The sequence below is a fragment of the Pieris napi genome, chromosome 1 (assembly GCF_905475465.1).
Source record: "Pieris napi chromosome 1, ilPieNapi1.2, whole genome shotgun sequence".
NCBI classification, from domain to species: Eukaryota; Metazoa; Arthropoda; class Insecta; order Lepidoptera; family Pieridae; genus Pieris; species Pieris napi.
This window is the reverse complement of record NC_062234.1, coordinates 802,726-821,654: the sequence shown is the minus strand read 5'-3', so window position 1 is coordinate 821,654 and position 18,929 is coordinate 802,726. Positions and strand designations below refer to the sequence as shown.

The following is an 18,929-nucleotide window of genomic DNA, read 5'->3' as shown; positions in this document are numbered from 1 at the left end:
CTTCTAATTATACATTTACTGCCAGTTCTCAAATCAAGGGCGTAGAACGGATGACAATAAACTCTCCGCCACTCTTTTTAATTGACTATTCGTCAACTTGCCGCAACTCTTTCTTTTTTGACGTTCATAAGTGTACATTGTGTTACCTACATGAAAAAATGATTTTTGAATTCTGAATTTTGATTCAGTGAGCTTGAAAAGGCAAAGTTGTATTTTTATGTGTATAGTTTTAATCTATTTTAAATTAGAGAAGATGTGAAATTACCTATAACAGTGAGCCGTATTTGGAAGTTTCTAGTAGGGGAATTCTTAAAGTCAACTCTGCATCTGTAGACGCCTTCATCATCCAATTGCACAGAGCTAAGTGTCAAAGAAGCAGGCCGTGCCACGGTCGCGAAGTACGCTCGAGGACCGAAGGCTCCAGGGTCTGACCACTGTAGTGCTTTATTGAAGGATCTTCCACGTACATCGAAACTGTTAAAAATAGTAATAAGATCAATAATACTAATTTAGGGCGATTTTAATTGACTCTACGAAGCTACGATTTCGTAGCTGTTTAGCTACGAATTGCTTGTTTGATTAACGCAAGGTTCAATTACCTATAGACACGACAAACTATCCGTTTGGGTGCTACGCTACGTAATTCAAATTAATCTTGATTGATTTTATCTGAGTTGATTTTAGAATTTTAAGGCGTAATTAACAGCATCACTGATTATTTAAACTATGTAATATTAAAAAAAACGTGTGTATACTTATGTACACGCGTTAGAAGTTATACTTCTTTGGCGTAACAAGATCGAAATCTTAAAAAAAAAATTATCTTACGCCTTATTCTACGTTTGTAGAAAAAACGACACTAATAATAGAAAAAAACTAAAATGTTGACTTTATAGCTAACTTTAGGGTGTCGGTTTTTTGTGACGGAGTGCGCGCGCATCGTAAAAATTTACTCTTATCATTTTTCCATAACTTCAAAAAAAAAACAAATATATTTGTCAGTAGTCGAAAAAATTACATTTTAATTTATGTCATATTATAATTCAAAATGTACATTTATGAAGACATTTTTATTTATTTTTGGACTGTTTCATAAGTACAGTAAAATTGTGTTACATATACGAATAAACGTGGACACAGTTTTCCCTTAATTTATTTTGGGACAGAGAAAAATACCTGTCAAATGCTAAGATAAAGGACGCGATGAAGATTTCCAATTTCCGGACAGTACGTTTTCTCAATTTTCTAACCTTAACCTAATTTATATAGGCAGTGGGCTTTTTTACAGGATTTAAGGATAATAATAATATTTTGTGGAATACAACTTTATTTAGTCGATCATATATAAGATTAAATCTATCTACATACATAAAATATACTTCTAATAAGTTGATATATTTTATATGTAATAATCATCATCGCAATAAAAGCTGTTATAAATACCGTTTAATTGTTTTCTGTTTTCTAAATTTGTGGTGTGTTTGTTATTTTTTAAAATTTTATATGGCCCTTATGACGCACACTAACTCAAGATAAAAAACACTTATTTTAACTGTATCAAAGAAAATTTTGCAAACATTGTTACATATTATTGAAATGAGGACAATATCAGTATCGCAATCGATCAAGATTTTTATCAAATTTACACTAATTAACAATTCTGTACTTTCCAAAACACGTAGGTATCGGGAATTTTGCCTCAAATATAAATCACGTATACATTCTCAGAATTATGTCTAAGCTGTCGTGAGCTAAATTATTGGAATCTTAGTTAGTAGCTATAGATATTTATCACAAAATCAGGTATCTTGTGGTGAGAGTGTCTTCTACGTTCCACGCTCTTATGATCTGGTAATTTATATTTAAATTATTATATGGTAATTATTTGTTAAGAAATATTTTTAACTGACGTAAGTGTACAATGTTACTATGTGACTAAATCATATTCTGATTACTGTTATAACTCTCACCAGACTACGTCAATATAAAAATATATCAATTAAAAGCTTGTATCTTCTTAATGACTTCAATAATTAGTGACAGAACAATAAAAAAACTCGTTAAGAACGTCGTTGACATATTGGCCTCGTTAATATCCAACGATGTTTTTAAACAAAGAGTTATTTATAAGAATGTATTACGATATCACGATATTCTTTTTACAATTGTGTTGTTTATTTTAATTGTAAATTGTATTGCCTATACAGAAACTTTAACGGTTAATTGTTAAACTTTCTGTACGACGTGATAACTAAACTATAATTATTCTAAATCCTTCAAGCCGTCCCTATATAAAAACTCCACTATTTTCATTGATAAACTCTTACAGGCGGAGCTCTTGAAAAATCTAATTGAGGGCTTACTTTCTACTGCATTGCATAAACTGTCAAAGTTACGCAAAAATCATATGATGGGATTTCTCTTCTTCATGACATACCTATCTATAAGGATGACTCACTATAACCATTTTATCGTCGCTGTAGAATGATAACCACGTATGTTTAGACAACTAAACATTACAGGAAACGAAAAAAAAAATCATTTCGTCAAAATATTAGTATGTGTTTTTGTCCATAGTTTTAGATGGGAAAAAGGACTTCTTTATTAATAACATAAATAAGTCCTTACTTCATGATTATACCAGTTAAATGAGATAAGAGTCTAAGAATAAAAAATAAATGGTTTTTTGACATACGAGGTTATCATTCGACGACTAGTCGTTAGTACCCCTGACTGCGAATCCATGGGTCCCGGGTTCGATCCCCGGCTGAGACGGACATATCGATGTGATGAGAATTTGGTGTTGTGCTTAGGTTTAGGTTTTGGGTTCTATAATATGTATGTTTATGCGTTGCCTAGTACCCATAACACAAGCTTCACCAGCTTAGCATGGGACTCGGTCAATTGGTGTGAATTGTCTATAAAAAAGAAAAATTCTACAGTGACGTTATTGTCATTTAGTTTGGCCTTAATAATTAAATGCATAGGTGTTATTGAAGGTTAGTACAAAGTTAATATGTATTTGGGTAGGGCCGTGGTAGGAGTATTAATCGTTCTGAGTGGGTTAGAAATTTTTAATATGTCATTTTCACTTCACACTAGGTAATTTTAACTTTTTTAACTAACTATTTTCTAATCTACAATATAAGTTTTAATACGATATTAAATGAGGCTTATATATAATGAAAAAAAAATCATTATATTTCTTAGATAAAATTCTTTTGATTATTTATTATCTACTATGTGTCAACGGATGTTTCATTTAATTTCTTTTGTAGTCTGTTGAACAGACGATATTTTTGGCCTGTCATTTAAATTTTAATTCGAAGATTTTTTTGTTAGAAAATTATGGATTATAAAAGAAATAGGATAAATTGATTGTTTACAGGTGAAAGAACAAACTGTAAATGTTGATTCTTAAAATACATATTTCAGCAACACGTTTGAGCTTCATTGAATAAATATATGTCAGATTTATATTTAGAATCTCATTATGCCCGTGCACAATTCCCCACAGAATTTGAATTTCACAGGACAATGGATAATAGATCTCCTAAGAGCTTTCTGGAGCTAATTTTCTGTTTACGATTGAGTAAGCCGCTCGCTCTACTAAAGGACAGAACGCCTAATAAAGAAGGGAAGTCCGTACGACGACTGTAATTTACAAGCATTGTAAAACATCTTGAGTGTGTTTCCTTGTTATTTTCTTAATGCTAATTGGATCGACTCTATTCGGCTTCCTTTCATCCACTTAGGTGTTCGAAAGGTTCATTAGCCGGTAATATTATTAATTACGCATCCATTCATTAGTATTTTATTTCCGAGGTGTTAAATTTGCTGAAAAATGTATGAAAAAGTTGTATTCCATGGCTGAATGTGTACTTTTGCGATAATAATTAAATGGGATATTTTTCACCTAAACACAGTAATGTTATTATTTCTCTCATTCAGAGGTATTGTAAGGTGCATTAGAATAGTTTGCATTTGTTTTTAGATTGCAAGCCCAAACGGCGAGAAACCCCGAGATCCTGGTGTCGATTCGCGGAGACACAATTATTTCACGTTAATAGGTAAAGTACACAAATAGTATAGCCATATAAAACAAATCGAACCTGTATATTGGTTTTCCACCACTCTTTCTAAACCACAAAACCATGTATACGCGATCTTCTGTAGCATCCGGTGTGACGTCACATGGTAAAGACGCTGTGCGACCGAGAACAGCATCCACATCCACTGTCGACACTGAAACGAAAAAATGAAATTAAAAATAATAACTATGGGTCAATAAATATGTAAACTAAATAGTAGGTAAGTAAACTATTATTTTTATTTCAATTTCATTTTATTTATAGACTAGAACATTGTTAAATTTAAGTTACTACAGCTGTTTACCGCTGTGTACTGTATGAATGTTATTAATGATTTAATATATTACGAACGTGGTACAGCTGAAATACTCAGTCATAATTTTTAAGTCGCGGCAACTTTCAAGAGTGAAACGAAAAATTAAGCAACCGTCACGTAGGCGATCATTTTTCTATGGACATAATAACACACGGTGAACGAAAACATTTAAGGAAACTGGCATAAAAAATCAACTATATGCACAAGACCATCAAATGAATACCAATTAAGGAAGTTAATACATTTTTAATGATTTTAAAATTAAAATGCCTTAATAAGAAAATTAGTTCAATCCATTTTGGGTTTAGGGACGATGCCACTGAGACGAATTCATTTGCATAAAAAATTAATTCAAGGCAGCGTTGGTATAAAATTATTATGTCAGAAAAGTCTTATACTTTAAGACACTTTTCTAACGTTTTTTGTAAAATCAGAAAGGAAAAAACGGAATCCCTTTTAATACATTTATTCATTATGAAAGCAATTTAATTAAACGCAGAAGACAGGTGACGAAAAAGGGGTTTTATGATATTTTATCACGAGTTATTGTATGTGTTAGTTTTACATTAGAAGAGTTTTTTTTTAAATACTAACTCTATTATTTGTGCATAAATTGTATAATATTATAGCTTATATACATTTCCATACAAGTTCCTTAAACAACAACCCCGTCATAAAAATTCAATCAAATTGCAGTCAACTTTTATCATTTCGTCTCTTTCTGTCAAATTGTATTTACGCTGTTATTAAAAGAGACAAATAAATAAATGGAAAATTTACATCAAAACCCTGTCTCGACTTTGATTCAACAAATACAGAAATAAAAAACGTGCCTCGTGCCGTGCATTACACATAAAAAGGTTTTCCTAAAAACCTTACTAAATAATTTTGTATAGTCACATGTTACCCAACACAACATTTAGAGAAACGATGCAAAAGTGCAAATTAACTTTATATAACTTAACTAACTATTCACTTTAATTTAAATCAAACACGACCCAAACACGCCAGTAACACTACCAAAATGGCGGTCGACCCTGTCAAATCTATACGCAAATTTCATACCCTCAACTAAATGTAAGAAAATAATTCCGCACTTTTTCTTACGCACATTTGCTATACAATTTCTAATACACGTATAATGTAAAAATGCAGGCCCGATACATCAGTTTCTATGAAAATTAAACTATTCTTCACCAGATATATGACATCTACATGCGTAGTATACAAGTGATTTCATTTAAATCCATCTATACAACAATAACAAGAAGCCTACAGAGAACTAAAACTTTTGACTTAGTAAACCTAGTGTGGAGAATATAAGTGCAAGTGCGGTCTTAGACACACGAACATAGTGTCAAAACATTATAGAACACTAAGACTGTTAATGAACATTACCTTAGTGTAAGATATTTACTAGTAATGTAGAAACTTAAGTCAACATATTATTACTTATTAGCCATAATTATTGTATAGACTAGATTGTAATTTATGTAAAGTCGCGCTCTCTTTTGTGAACTTTATTTTAGAAAAATTAAATCCTATATGATTTTGTGATACTACGTACATAAAAATATCTTAAAATACCGACTTCAGATGTAAACGTTCAATTTTTGTTGCATACTAAAAAGTCTTCTTAAACATATTTTTTTAATTTCATGAATATTTTCTATTATTATTGCCATCTTTTTATATTACTACTTATGTAATTAATGTAATAAAAAGAATGTGAAATTATTCTGAAAATGTTGAAATAACTCGATAAGCCACCCACTGAACTAATTAGATGATTATGTACTTCATTAAATTAACTACATATGGTATTTCTAAAAAATGGGGTCACCTACGTGTGTAATTAAAATTAGTGTAATAAAGGACACTAATAAAGTACGGGATCGTATATTTTGTAAGATGATGGTATCATTTATGCTTTTCATATTTTTAACATATACATATAATAGGCTAAAAATATGTATATATATATAATTATATGTACTCTAATCTAATATTAGGTATGTTTATTATATAATTAAGTGATAGCAAGGTAAAGTCTTTGTCTCTACGGTTTTTGCACACCCAGCATAGGTTCGGAGATGAAAAATCTATCGCTTAGTAAAGATATTACCTTACAATCAGTTTTAACTGCTCCTAATTGAGAAGTAGAAGTGACTGAAACGGTTGTTCAATTACTTCAAATTAACGACAATTTTTCAAACTCATTAAAATTGGTTGTAAGATCTATTAAGGTTCATGTTTCATGCAATAACTATTAATAATCGAGTGGCGCCCTCTTGAATGGGTCCGGTCCCCAGATTACGTCTGTTACTTTAATGATTTTATATTAAAGATAGGTGATCAGGCTGTGTCTGTTTCATGTCGATTTCTGAGTCTAAGGAATGGTGGTTTTCTTACAAAGTTTGCCTTTACCGTACAAGCATGATATGGAAACAACAATTCTTTCATTGTGCACTCACTTTTGCCACAATGCCTGGGTAATCATAAACCACTCGCGTACAACAATAGAATATAAGCGAAATAATGAAATGTTAATTGCTATGTAACGAATGAATGCAATGAAACAGTTGAAGAGAGAGCGACTGGCTATACTCTCAGAGCGTAACTCCGACGATTTAGGAAATCGCCACGTTTAGTAAACTAAAAAGCCTGTGGTTAAAATGTACAGTCTTGGCTCGTACATATAATATAATGGTATTTTTAGAATCTATTTAGATGTCCATACATTGTTGAATCTCAATTCTCAATTACCAACCTGTTGTGATCCTATGGATTAATGACAAGCGATTACACAAATAACTATTATAATGGATAAAGCTTTATCGAATATACTGAAATGGGATAACTATTATAATTAAATCAGTACCAATTTAGCTATTAGCAGAACTCTTATTAAAGAAACCTGCCTATATCTACCGAGGGATCCAACACGGCTGTGGGTTTTTGCACCACGATGTTTTAAAAAAATTGGCTATCACGATCACTGCTGTGTAATATTTTCAAGGGGAAGGTGATAAAGTTTTTAAAAGGCAAGGTGCCTTTATAGCGTGGGAGAGTATTTAGACCATAAGTTTTGACGACAATTATTATAAATAATTGTATTGTAATAATATATTATTATTATGACATTTGCATGCCTATTTTTATATGGCTGATTGTGCGGTTTTATTTACCATTAATCAATCTGATTGTGCTACATTATTTGCTAAAAAACGTAACAACGAACAAAAGTGGCAAAAGAAACTCCATATAAGAAGATTATTATTAATATTATTATTATTAATATTATTATTATGATTATGTATATAAACACACTAGCAGCTTAATAAGCTGATGCGCGTGTATTTTGAGATTTGGAGAAACTATCCAATCTATTTTTAAATGAGTTCAAAGATGGTGCACTGATTACACTTTCCGGAAGCCTATTCCAGTCGGCCACTACTCGGTTTGGGAGAAAGTTCTTTAGAGAATTTGTGTTATGTTGAGTGGTCTTAACTTTTAAAGAACTACTCACAAATGTGTATTTACACTTAAAATAAAGAGCTCGTGGTTGTTTAGCCAAATTCCACGCAGAAGAATCCGATGGAGGAAATGCGACAATAATTGAACAGTTATGTTTGCTGTCTCATTTCCAAAATAGGACGTTGGAATCAAATGCATTGCGATATACGATAATGTTGCTATTCCGTTGGATAGGGTATAACTAAAAATTCAATTTCCATTGAATTTTGCAATTGTATCCAGAATATCGCAGCATTGGGACATCATTGCACTCAGACACTCAGATATTCAATTTGTGTACGAAAATGCCGCCTGGATAACGACGCAATTGTATTTTGGTTTATTTTGTTTTCCATAGCTTAAAGGTTCTTGGTAATAGTAATTTTATTAACATTTTTCATTATTACAATTTAAGCTTATGTTAAATAATTTCTTATTTTCGAAACTTATGTTTGGAATTGGTGAAAGATACAAAAAGTTAATTATAATAATGAAATTCTATTTTCTCTCAATAAAAACAGAACAGATTTCATAATTTTTATATAATCTTCTTATGTTTGACTTATCAATATCTAATATATAAAAATCAGTGACGCTACGACCTTTTTAGGTCTTGGCCTCAGATTTGTGAAACTGTTTCATGATCATTTTTAGAATCTAATAGGCGAGTAGGTGATCAGCCTCCAGTGCCTGGATGCCTACACACGCTGTCGAATTTTTGGGTCTAAGACGTGTCAGTTTCCTCACGATGTTTTCTTTCACCGTTCGAGCAAATCTTAAATGCGCACATAGAAAGAAAGTCCATTGGATCTCAGGTATATAAAGTCGCACGCTGAAGCCACTAGGCCAACACTGCTCAATGTCTAATATACTTTATAATAATCAAGCGAATTCGGATGGAATTGAAATATATTCATTTTGACATAATTTCTCAAAGTAAATAATTTCTTGTCTATTACGAGCAAAGGTCTGAGTTTAGACTGACTAAAGGTTTGATATTTGTAACAACAAGTAGTTGTAACCATTACAATTTCTATAGTTTATATTCTTTTTGTATCACATTCAGTTTTATAATACGACCGCAATCATATACGAGTCAGTTCTTGAATAAAAGCAAAAAAGTCCTCTCGTTGATCATACAGAATAGCTAAAACAAATACTCATTTAATAGAAACTCAAGCTACCGAAAACATTGCTAAAACCACCCAAACGCAAAGCTGGCATTATGGTGGTGTCTCGAGCGAAAAGCTAGTTATTACGTAGCTATAAAAACTCATACAGTGAGGTAAGTTGCCGCATCGAACAGGTCGGTTTAAACGAGTTCGATCACGCGATCCATTTGATTCACGTCCGAAAAACTTAGTGTATAATAGACTGAGAGACTAGCGCTTTATTATTATTATTTATTTATGGATAAACTAGTAAACGCTCTAAGGCTTAAATGGAAATTGTCAGGTCATATTTCTAGAGAGTGGGATAAAAGATGAACACTTGAAGAAGCAAAATAGACTGGACCTACTGGAAAAAGATGTATAGGATGACAAAAGAAAAGATGAACAGATGAAGTTATAGAACTAGCGGGGAAGAACTGGCTGAATTTTGCTCAAGACAAAGCGAAATGGAAAAAATATGGAGGAGGCTTTTACCCATACAAAAACAGGACCACCAAAAAAGAAATCTAACTTTAAATGTTTATAACTGTAAACTAACAAATTGTTGTATGGATTAATTAATAAAGCTTTAATAATAATAATAATCTCACAGCTAACATACATATTATAAAACATAACACTTAGACAATATACATAGCCAAAACAAATTACATGGATAAACAGTATACATGAAACAGAAAACATAAGTAACTACCTTAATAGACAAAAAATAAGTAAAAGAAAACTGAAATTTAACATTAAACAAACAAACGGCTTGAAACATTACCGGAACCAAGGAACATTCTATTTAATATTTGTTCTCTATATATCTGAATTTCACACGTTTGTTCGGTGACGGAAAACTTCATCAGGAAATCGGCATGCATTAGACCAAAAAAGTCGACTACGTGTTTCAGGCACAAAAGGCCTATAACTTCAAACAAATGATCACGTAACAAACAGAAATCTGAGGCCCAGACCTTAATAGGTAAAAAAATCGGCCTCTTTGTATTTGATCTGTGTGAAGGCAAGGTTTGGAGTATCCATACCTTTAACTTGTAATTTTCAACTTACTAAAATACTATATACAACTGCCGCGTCAAATCAGTGCCTTTAAACAAGAAATGAATAAAAATATGTATTACTAAGAATGGACGAAATTATGTATTCATATTATAAGTTTAAGTTATACTTATAAAGATAGTCTTAAGCGGTTTCTTCAATTTACTTAGAGCAATATTTTGCTCGACACCATTATAGGAGTATTGTTGAAACGCACTTGCGATACCTACGACGCTTTGTCTGAAAGGTCAACAGGAAAACTCATTTTATTGTTGTTTCACATATACTCCTGGAATCAACGATATTGTCCTGGCTTCTCTATAAATATACTATTTGTACTTTGCTAGCATCAATAAAGCAAATATGCAACTCATTAAGGTGAAATAATAGAACCGGTGGCGTTACAACCTTTAAGATCTAGGTGACCTGAGGTTATCTGAGGCTTCAGATTTCTGTATCTATTCTGTATCATTTTTAAAAGGCAAGTAGCTGATCAACCTTCTACCTGATAAAAACCATCGACTTTTAGACTAAGGCATGTCAGTTTCCTCACGTTTTCTTTCACCGTAACAACGAGTGTTTAATGAGCACATATACAAAGTCAATTAGTGCACAGGGATCCAACCTATGACCTCAGGGATGAGAGTCGCTCGTTGAAGCCACTAGGCCAATATTGTTAAGAAAAAAAAATATTAAGTAATATTAACATTAAAACGCCAATGTTTATGAAATTATAATAAGCTTGGAGGGTACACTCGATAATCAGTAGTTATTATTTATTTGTATTCAATTAATTAAGCTTATTTAAGTACAGTGTAATTAGAATAAGTTTTGTTAAGAGACGGGGACTAAACATTGTAAATGAACGAAAAACCCATTTTAATTTATGTTTACTAAAACACAAATACTTTGTTTTGAATAATTAAAAAAAACAATCTTTAAGTTTGATAATATACGAGTATATTATATTAATAAGGAAATCTTGATGCGCGTTGAAACACACACGATATTATTAGACTATTCGGCGGATTCTGGGTCCGCTAGTGTTATATAAAGTATAAAATATAAAATAAATATATCGCAAAGAGGTCATCGATTCATTGATGGGAAATAATTAATTAAGAAAATCATTACATCAGCTCTTCAACTAGTTAGTTTGGATATTACTTGATAGCCACCCAAAGTGCCGGTCATAACTTTGCGATGCTATGTCTAAAAGCAATCCATCTTTCGACTATAGTTTAAAACATAAGTAGTTTGTGGCCAGGACCTTATTCAGAGAAATCTGTAAGAAAAATCCAACAACTTGAAAAGAATATTCATTTTACCTTGTTTTTTCTCCTCTTATAAAAATATTTTTACGTGAAGTGAGTTAGGTTCACATAAAGCCTTTAAAGTAAACTTATTATAAAATGCTGAAATCTGAAATTCAGAGTTGTATTCACGCCACCTAGTGAGCGAATTCTGAAGTATTTATGAACACACTTTTCGGTCGAAAATCTTAATCATCACTTTTACGGAGACTTTGTATGCAGGTTCTGCTTTATCTGTTCTCAGCATATATCTAGTACTAGTACTATTAAAGGAAACCGAATAAAATTTATCTATCTGTCGTTAAACACTAAAGTTGTTAAAATAAAGGTAATTATGATTTAAAAAAATACTACGCCTTTTTGAATTTAAATCATTGTAATTATTAAGCTGATTTATTAATTAAATTCAAGATCACTATTGGTATGTTGGCTTGGTGGCTCAGATCATTTAACACTGAAGGCACTAGTTCAAAACCTGGCTGTGCCAATGGGATTTTTTCTATGAAATTGACACTTGCTTATAAGGAATTTGCAATGTCTGCTATCCAAAAATCTATCGTTTGGCTCATAAAACTGATGAAGAAAATGAAGAATTAAGATAATTTATAAACAGTTCATTACATTTATACAAAAACGAATAACTTAATACACAATTTAAAAGGGATGCAAAAGGCGGCCTTATCGGTAACAATCGATCTCTTCCAGGCAACCCTAGTAAGGGAAAAACTAAAAAAAAAAGAAACATGATTAGTAAAGTGCAAGAAGTGCATAACCAAATGTTATATAACCTTAATCTTAAGTAATACATATATATATGTATTACTTTAGATTAAGCTAATCTGACAGATTCATGAATAGAGAATAGCGATGCAATACAAAAGAGAAGGAAACACATGAATTACACAAGTCACGATTGATCAGGATAGGATAGGGAAATGTTTATGCATAAGATTATTATAAGAACAAAATCTAGTATTAAGACCAATAAAGCGCCACTAATTTGAATAGGTAGTGCTATTAAGCAAACTGCGTATCGATCGTTAGCACCCTAATTTATTAGAATGAATGTCATCGAAATCAAACGGGACCATTAAAACACCATTAATGAACTGAATAATCGCTTTAGACTAAAGGTAATTAGGCGTTTAGCCTTCGTAATTAATTATATTCGGAAACCGCTGTTTTCCCTTAAAGTCTGTGCGGAGAGCGGACTGGGGTGGTTGTGTGAGCTAATATAATAAGTTTATTACAGTTTTATTTATATCTGAAACTATATCCTTCATTTTTAGTATTAAGATTATTGTCAATCTATAATGAAAAAAAGAGACCAGTGTTGGCCTAGCGTGCGACTCTCATCCCTGAGGTCGTAGGTTCGATCCCCGGCTGTACACCAATGGACTTTCTTTCTGTGTGCGCATTTATTCGCTCGAACGGTGAAGGAAAACATCGTGAGGAAACCGACATGTATTAGAAAAGTCGACGGCGTGTGTCAGGCACAGGAGGCTGATCACCTACATGCCTATTATATTGAATAATGATCATCAAACAGATTCAGAAGTCTGAGGCCCAGACCTAAAGAGGTTGTAGCGCCACTGATATATAATTTTAGTCGTATTAAAAGTGGCTATACATAAAACAATGACCACCATAAGAATCAATGAAAAATGTTGCAAAAGTGCAAAAAAATTATTGCTTTATAAGCCCATTTGGCACAGGCTTTTTAAGAATTTGTACGCTTATTTTAAAGGACACTAAGTCAAATTGGTTCGGAAATACTTCAGTGGGCAGCTGGTTCCACAAAGTGCGTGACAAAAGCTGCATTAAAAAACGCTTAGTTGTGGAACGGGTAGTTAAAATTGTTCTACAACTTGTTTTGCAACATTTCGTATTGATTTCAGGTACTAGTAAATCACTTATCTACCGGAACTAGTTAACAACATTTAAACAGTTGCCGTAAGCCTTTGTTATGGAATAGCTGATGATATAATAAAGCCTGTGCAGTTAGTCTGGTCACGTCGCGCTCGGAGCATTCCCTCGCTGCCTCTCTGACCGATTTCAGTCTTCACGTGAGATGGATTCGAATTGAATAATCTATTTTGGCGCTGCGTCTGTTGGCCGTTATTGAACGGTTTCCATATTTTTAAAATCTCTTTAAATTTCATGGGAGTAGACAATTTAATTTAATTAAAGTGTCGGAGTCTTTATTTATTGATATTGAAATACTCTATTCCTATGTTTTATAGTTTCATGTTATGGTTTATAGAACTCAATTTTTGTTTTCACTCCACCTAAAAAATTGAGCATTTCTTTTTCTATCAATTCGAACTATTATAATACATTGTAATATTATTATTGACAGTATAACCAGTCTATAACCCTTAGTGTGTATATAAGATATACTGTAATTATCTTTAGCCAACTACTGGTATTGATAAAACAAATCGACTTACATACATTGCTATCTTTATATTAAAAATAATTGCTCTCTGAATTAAAGCATACTAGCCACGGGCTAGTAATAGAATGCAAAAGAAAAAATATCGTCGTTTGTTCGGTAAAAAACGTTACACGTGCGGTACATTAAGAGAGAGTTCATCGTCCTTAAATAGGTTTTATTTTCTTATAACAATGTGTATCAAGAAGTTCCTAAACTCACTAAGGATAAGAGTTTGCTCTTATTTTCTCTCTCTCTATTATCTCAAGATATTATTGGATTTTGACCTTGGAACGTATTATTTTGCTATATGTTCCATCTCTGTACTTAAAAGTTTAGGTACGATTATCTATTTCAATGTTCTGTGCACAATTATGTATACTGTATAAATTTTTACTTTTATTAAGCTGTCTTTATAATAATTAAGTGTATAGTTGATACTCTGGTGATCTCTCAATACAAAAACACATTAAAGCTGCTAGTTAATTGAACCTATTCGTTGTTAAAACAAGTTTAATTCACAAAGGAAACAATATTTTCTCGTGTTTTAGCTACATAAGTAATGACATCATGCGTTAAAATGCCTAAGACCAATATAGGAGAATTAGTACAAATTGTTGGTCGCTAGATTATAAAACATTTATGACAATAAGGTTTTTATAAAGAACGTTTTAATTAAAGGAAACAAGAAAAGCTTTTAAACTATTTTCTTTTATTATTATGCTGTTAATATACAATAATATTTACTTAGGTCACCGTACTTAATATAATGAAGAGTTCTAGAATATTAAAGAATGTTTTTTTACGATTTTGAGGTTCGTGCGTCTGAATCTGTGGATGTTTAGAAAATGAAAACATTTTTACACCAGACCATATTTTAATAGTCAGTCTTTTTTTGTGGTATGCAATCCAAAACTTTTTTTAATTACACACAGTTGATATGAATGACCGGATGCAGAATGCGAGGAACCAGTCATACAGGAAATTTTTGGGGTAAGCCCATATCCAACATTGGACAAGAACAGGCAGCAATGAACGAACGAACGACGTATGTAGAGACGTAAACTTGACTGTGTAGTATTATATTTCATAACAGGGGTTTTACTCTTGAGTGGCAAGGGCGTAGCGCACCATCACGTGGCGGCGTGTGTGCTCGAAGCAGCTGCCCTAAAAAAAGATTTAAGTTGGCGCCTGGTAGATAGTACCGGTGACCCCAGAGCTGGTGCTTTCCTCGCTAAACAAATAAGAATCGCAATACAGCGAAGCGATAAAACTTTTTTAAATTTGTTTTAGTATTCTTTTTATTTTGTTTTTTTTATTATTACTATGTAGGTTAAGAAAATTGTAAATAATGTATATTTAATGGTTATGTCCAAAAAATAACTATTTAATTTATTGTTATACATTTTTCATTGCTAGCGTTTATACAAAAATGTTATTGTGTACTTTTGTTGCTATTTAATAAAATAGAAACATATAGTATTGTCTTTTATTAACATAACTATTACACATTTAAAGTAAATACTTTTTTACCGGATTGAAGTTATGTATTATTATAAACTTATAATTATTTTACATAATTTTAAAAACATCCGACTTTTCGCGTGCTTTACAGCGTGCGTGGTCACGGTGACTGAAGACAAAAGGTGTTGCATATCAAAAAGTATCACAGCACACACACACACACATTTAAATGATCGTACTGCTGCGAACTTTATTGGAAATACGTTTTAGCTATGAAATAAGTGTTAAAAATTATAAAGTAGGTTCACGAGTGTACTACACATTTTCATACTTTAATAGTTAAAATGCGAAACCTTTACACGAGCTGTAAGGTAAAGTGCTGAACGGGGAATCACCACAGGTTAAGAACGTCAGTATATAAACTTATATTTTACGTATTTTTTTAATTATCAATATTTTAGTACGTTACTAATTATGCATTAAAAATACAAACATAAATAATATAAAATAATGTAGAATCACTGATTAATATTCAAATATAACAATTTAAACTGCAATTAAGGCATGGATACATATTTAATTGCGCTAGCCTCTTAAGGCTTTGTTACACAGGATAGCTGAACAACTTTTTATACACAAGTATTAAAACGAATTTCTATCTTTACTCTAAAACTTCCTGGTATAAATAAGAATTTTTTTTGACTTATGATAACTTTAAAATATCCTAATTAAAATAGTTTGTACGAGGCAATTGAACAATTTTCAATTTGAAAAATAACCCATAATACCAGTTCACCTTTAGGGTATTTCTTCTTGGACCTATATACATGCATTTTGTCAAGTAAATATAATTAGCTTAAGTAGCCGTCAGGTTTAACAAAAGTTTAATAATTTGCACGAACGAACTAACCTATAAAATAAGATTTAGGATGCTTCAAGAAAAGAGCGTACCAATTCTTAATAGGCCAGCAACGCACTTGCAATGTGAATGTTCATGGGCTGTATCACTTAACATCAGATGAGCCTTCTGCCCGTTTGCCGCATGTTACATAAAAAAACTGCAATAGCATGGTACAGGGTCAGCATTAGAGCGTGATTCTATATGCATATTTTTGAGTTATTCATATTAGTAGCGTTTTTGAATAGCCCAACTGCTACAAAACCTATCCTACGTAACCCTGAATACTATGGCGTGACTCGGGGCTTATTCATAAGCGATATAAAATACACCTTCACTTTACTGGCGGGTTTTATTGAAGAATATGAACGTATTTCATTTTAGTGCTATTGGTATATTTATTTTATTACTTACATTACGAGTACATTACAAGTAGATTATTTTTAAATAAAGCAGTATAATTTCATTTTCTTTATCGATTTTTATTCTCTGTAATGGAAATTTTACGAGCAAGTAATTAAAGTACTTAGATCTTAAATCCTGTATATTAAATATACGTTATATAGTATATAAATAGTAAAAATTATCTGGATCCTAAAATCCGAGTCAATGCGATGCAGTGTGTGTATATATTAATAGTACTATATTTTAGCCCAAAGCGTTAATTAAGGGTAATATAGCATTTTTCTTACTTTTAAAAATTCCATTTGACTAAAAAATATATTACATAATTGTACTTCTAAAGCATACGTTGTGTATTAAATAGAATCTCTAGATTCTAAATTATTAACAAAACACTCGTAAATAATAACCTTAATTTCAACTATTCTTACATATCCATAAAATACCAACATCAAAATGAAGCCGTCATTTCTCATAAACTTGTACTAGCTTGTTAAGAGGTGGCAAATTCGCGTTAAGCCATGGTTCGTTAGTGATGTGCCTCGAATCGTCACCTCCCTAGCGTATCGATTCACGGGACTATCCGCATAAATCTTGTCATGTAAGTGATGTGAAAGTCAAGTCAGTCTGGTGCTAATGAATGCTTAATACTGCTTTGACATAGACGAATCAAACGGAATGAATAAAACGGTAGAATCAAAAATGCACTCATTTGGCACATTTGGTTACATATGACCGATGATGCCACCAAGATAGGAGGGTCTTGGTGGAAATTATTGATTTATTTATTAAAAAATTAAATTAATGGGATGGCGGAACGTAAATTGATAATAGTAAAGATGTCCTTTCGACGTGTCGATTGTCGTGGTACTTTGATTTAAAATATATATATTTTTTTTATGTTACAGGAGGCAAACGGGCAGGAGGCTCATCTGATGTTAAGTTATACCGCCGCCCATGGACACTCGCACTGCCAGAAGGCTCGCAAGCGCGTTGCCGGCCTTTTAAGAATTGGTACGCTCTTTTTTTGAAGGACCCTAAGTCGAATCGGATCGGAAATACTTCAGTGGGCAGCTGGTTCCACATAGTGGTGGTGCGCGGCAGAAATTGCCTTAAGAAACGCTCAGTTATGGAACGACGGACGTCAAGGTGATACGGAAAGATATATAATTATATATAAATATATTATATTTGATTACATACTTAAGAACGCAAATTATTGCACTAATTTATTTTTTAATATATAACATATTTTTTGATAGATGGGTTTAGATTTATATAATATAGAAATACTTAATAATTCTTTTATTTATTTATTGCTACAAAAATTACTTCACGTACATTTTAAGCAAGACGGTAGAAGACTGATATAAATATTTGTAGTAAAACTAGAATGCAGCAGTGCTTTGAATTGATTAGGATTTAGCGGTGGGAAATTGCAGCTAAAATTAAAGTGGCTGAGTGCTATCCTATCTCGGCTTCGAGTATTCTAGGCCTAAACTGAAATAAACTATGCATGCAAATAAACAACGATAGCTCCAAGTTTGTGTTGTTAAGTGGAGTTGATGAAATTTGCTTAAATTAATTTCGAAATTGCATGATAAAGCATTTAATTACATTATACGGATAACAAATTCTCAGTGATATATACATAACAATTCAGTAAATAAATCCTGTATGAACAACAGTTAGAGCAAATAATTCGTGGCATAAACAAAAGTTGAAATTAATTTTCACAACATGTGCTAATGCCAAATTATAAATTTAAAGTGAAGCAGCGCAACCTCATAACGTGAGGAAAACCCACATCAAAGCTGAAACTCAAAACCTTGATCCGCTTAATTAGGGACAGTATAACGAATTGGGCATAAAATAATGAATTCATAAAAGCGTGTGAAAGCGTACGTGACCAAAGTATGATTTAGCAACATGTTGAACCCATGTCTGTCACGCGTCGTGTAACGAATTGAGAATTATCTGTTGCTCATTTTATATTAGGGTCTTAAAAGTAGTATATTTTTTTTAATGGTTACCAACCTATGAACCTGTTCGAAATTAATCGAGTTTTGTATTATTCAAACTCAAACTCAAAATACCTTTATTCATATAGATAGTACACTTATGAACGTCAAAAGAAGTTTGATTAATTGTAAATTTACATTTACTACCAGTTTGCAAGTCAAGGGTGTAGCGTAAAAACTGGCAAGAAACATTCCGCCACTCTTTTTAATCGCCAAGTATTTTTTAAATATATTTTTAAGTTTTTGATTGTTGTATGGTTT

The 18,929-nt window shown here is 32.0% G+C and overlaps 1 protein-coding gene across 1 annotated transcript in view; it reads right to left on the bottom strand.

Moving 5' to 3' along the window:
* LOC125053714 (hemicentin-2-like) overlaps positions 1-18,929 on the bottom strand; it is a 111,293-nt gene that overhangs the window by 23,970 nt on the left and 68,394 nt on the right. Inside the window, exons 3-4 of the mRNA XM_047655220.1 lie at positions 4,113-4,245; positions 266-474 (exon numbers count right to left, since the gene is read on the bottom strand). Coding sequence (XP_047511176.1) covers positions 266-474; positions 4,113-4,245 — 342 coding nt within the window. The remainder of the gene's footprint in view (positions 1-265; positions 475-4,112; positions 4,246-18,929) is intronic.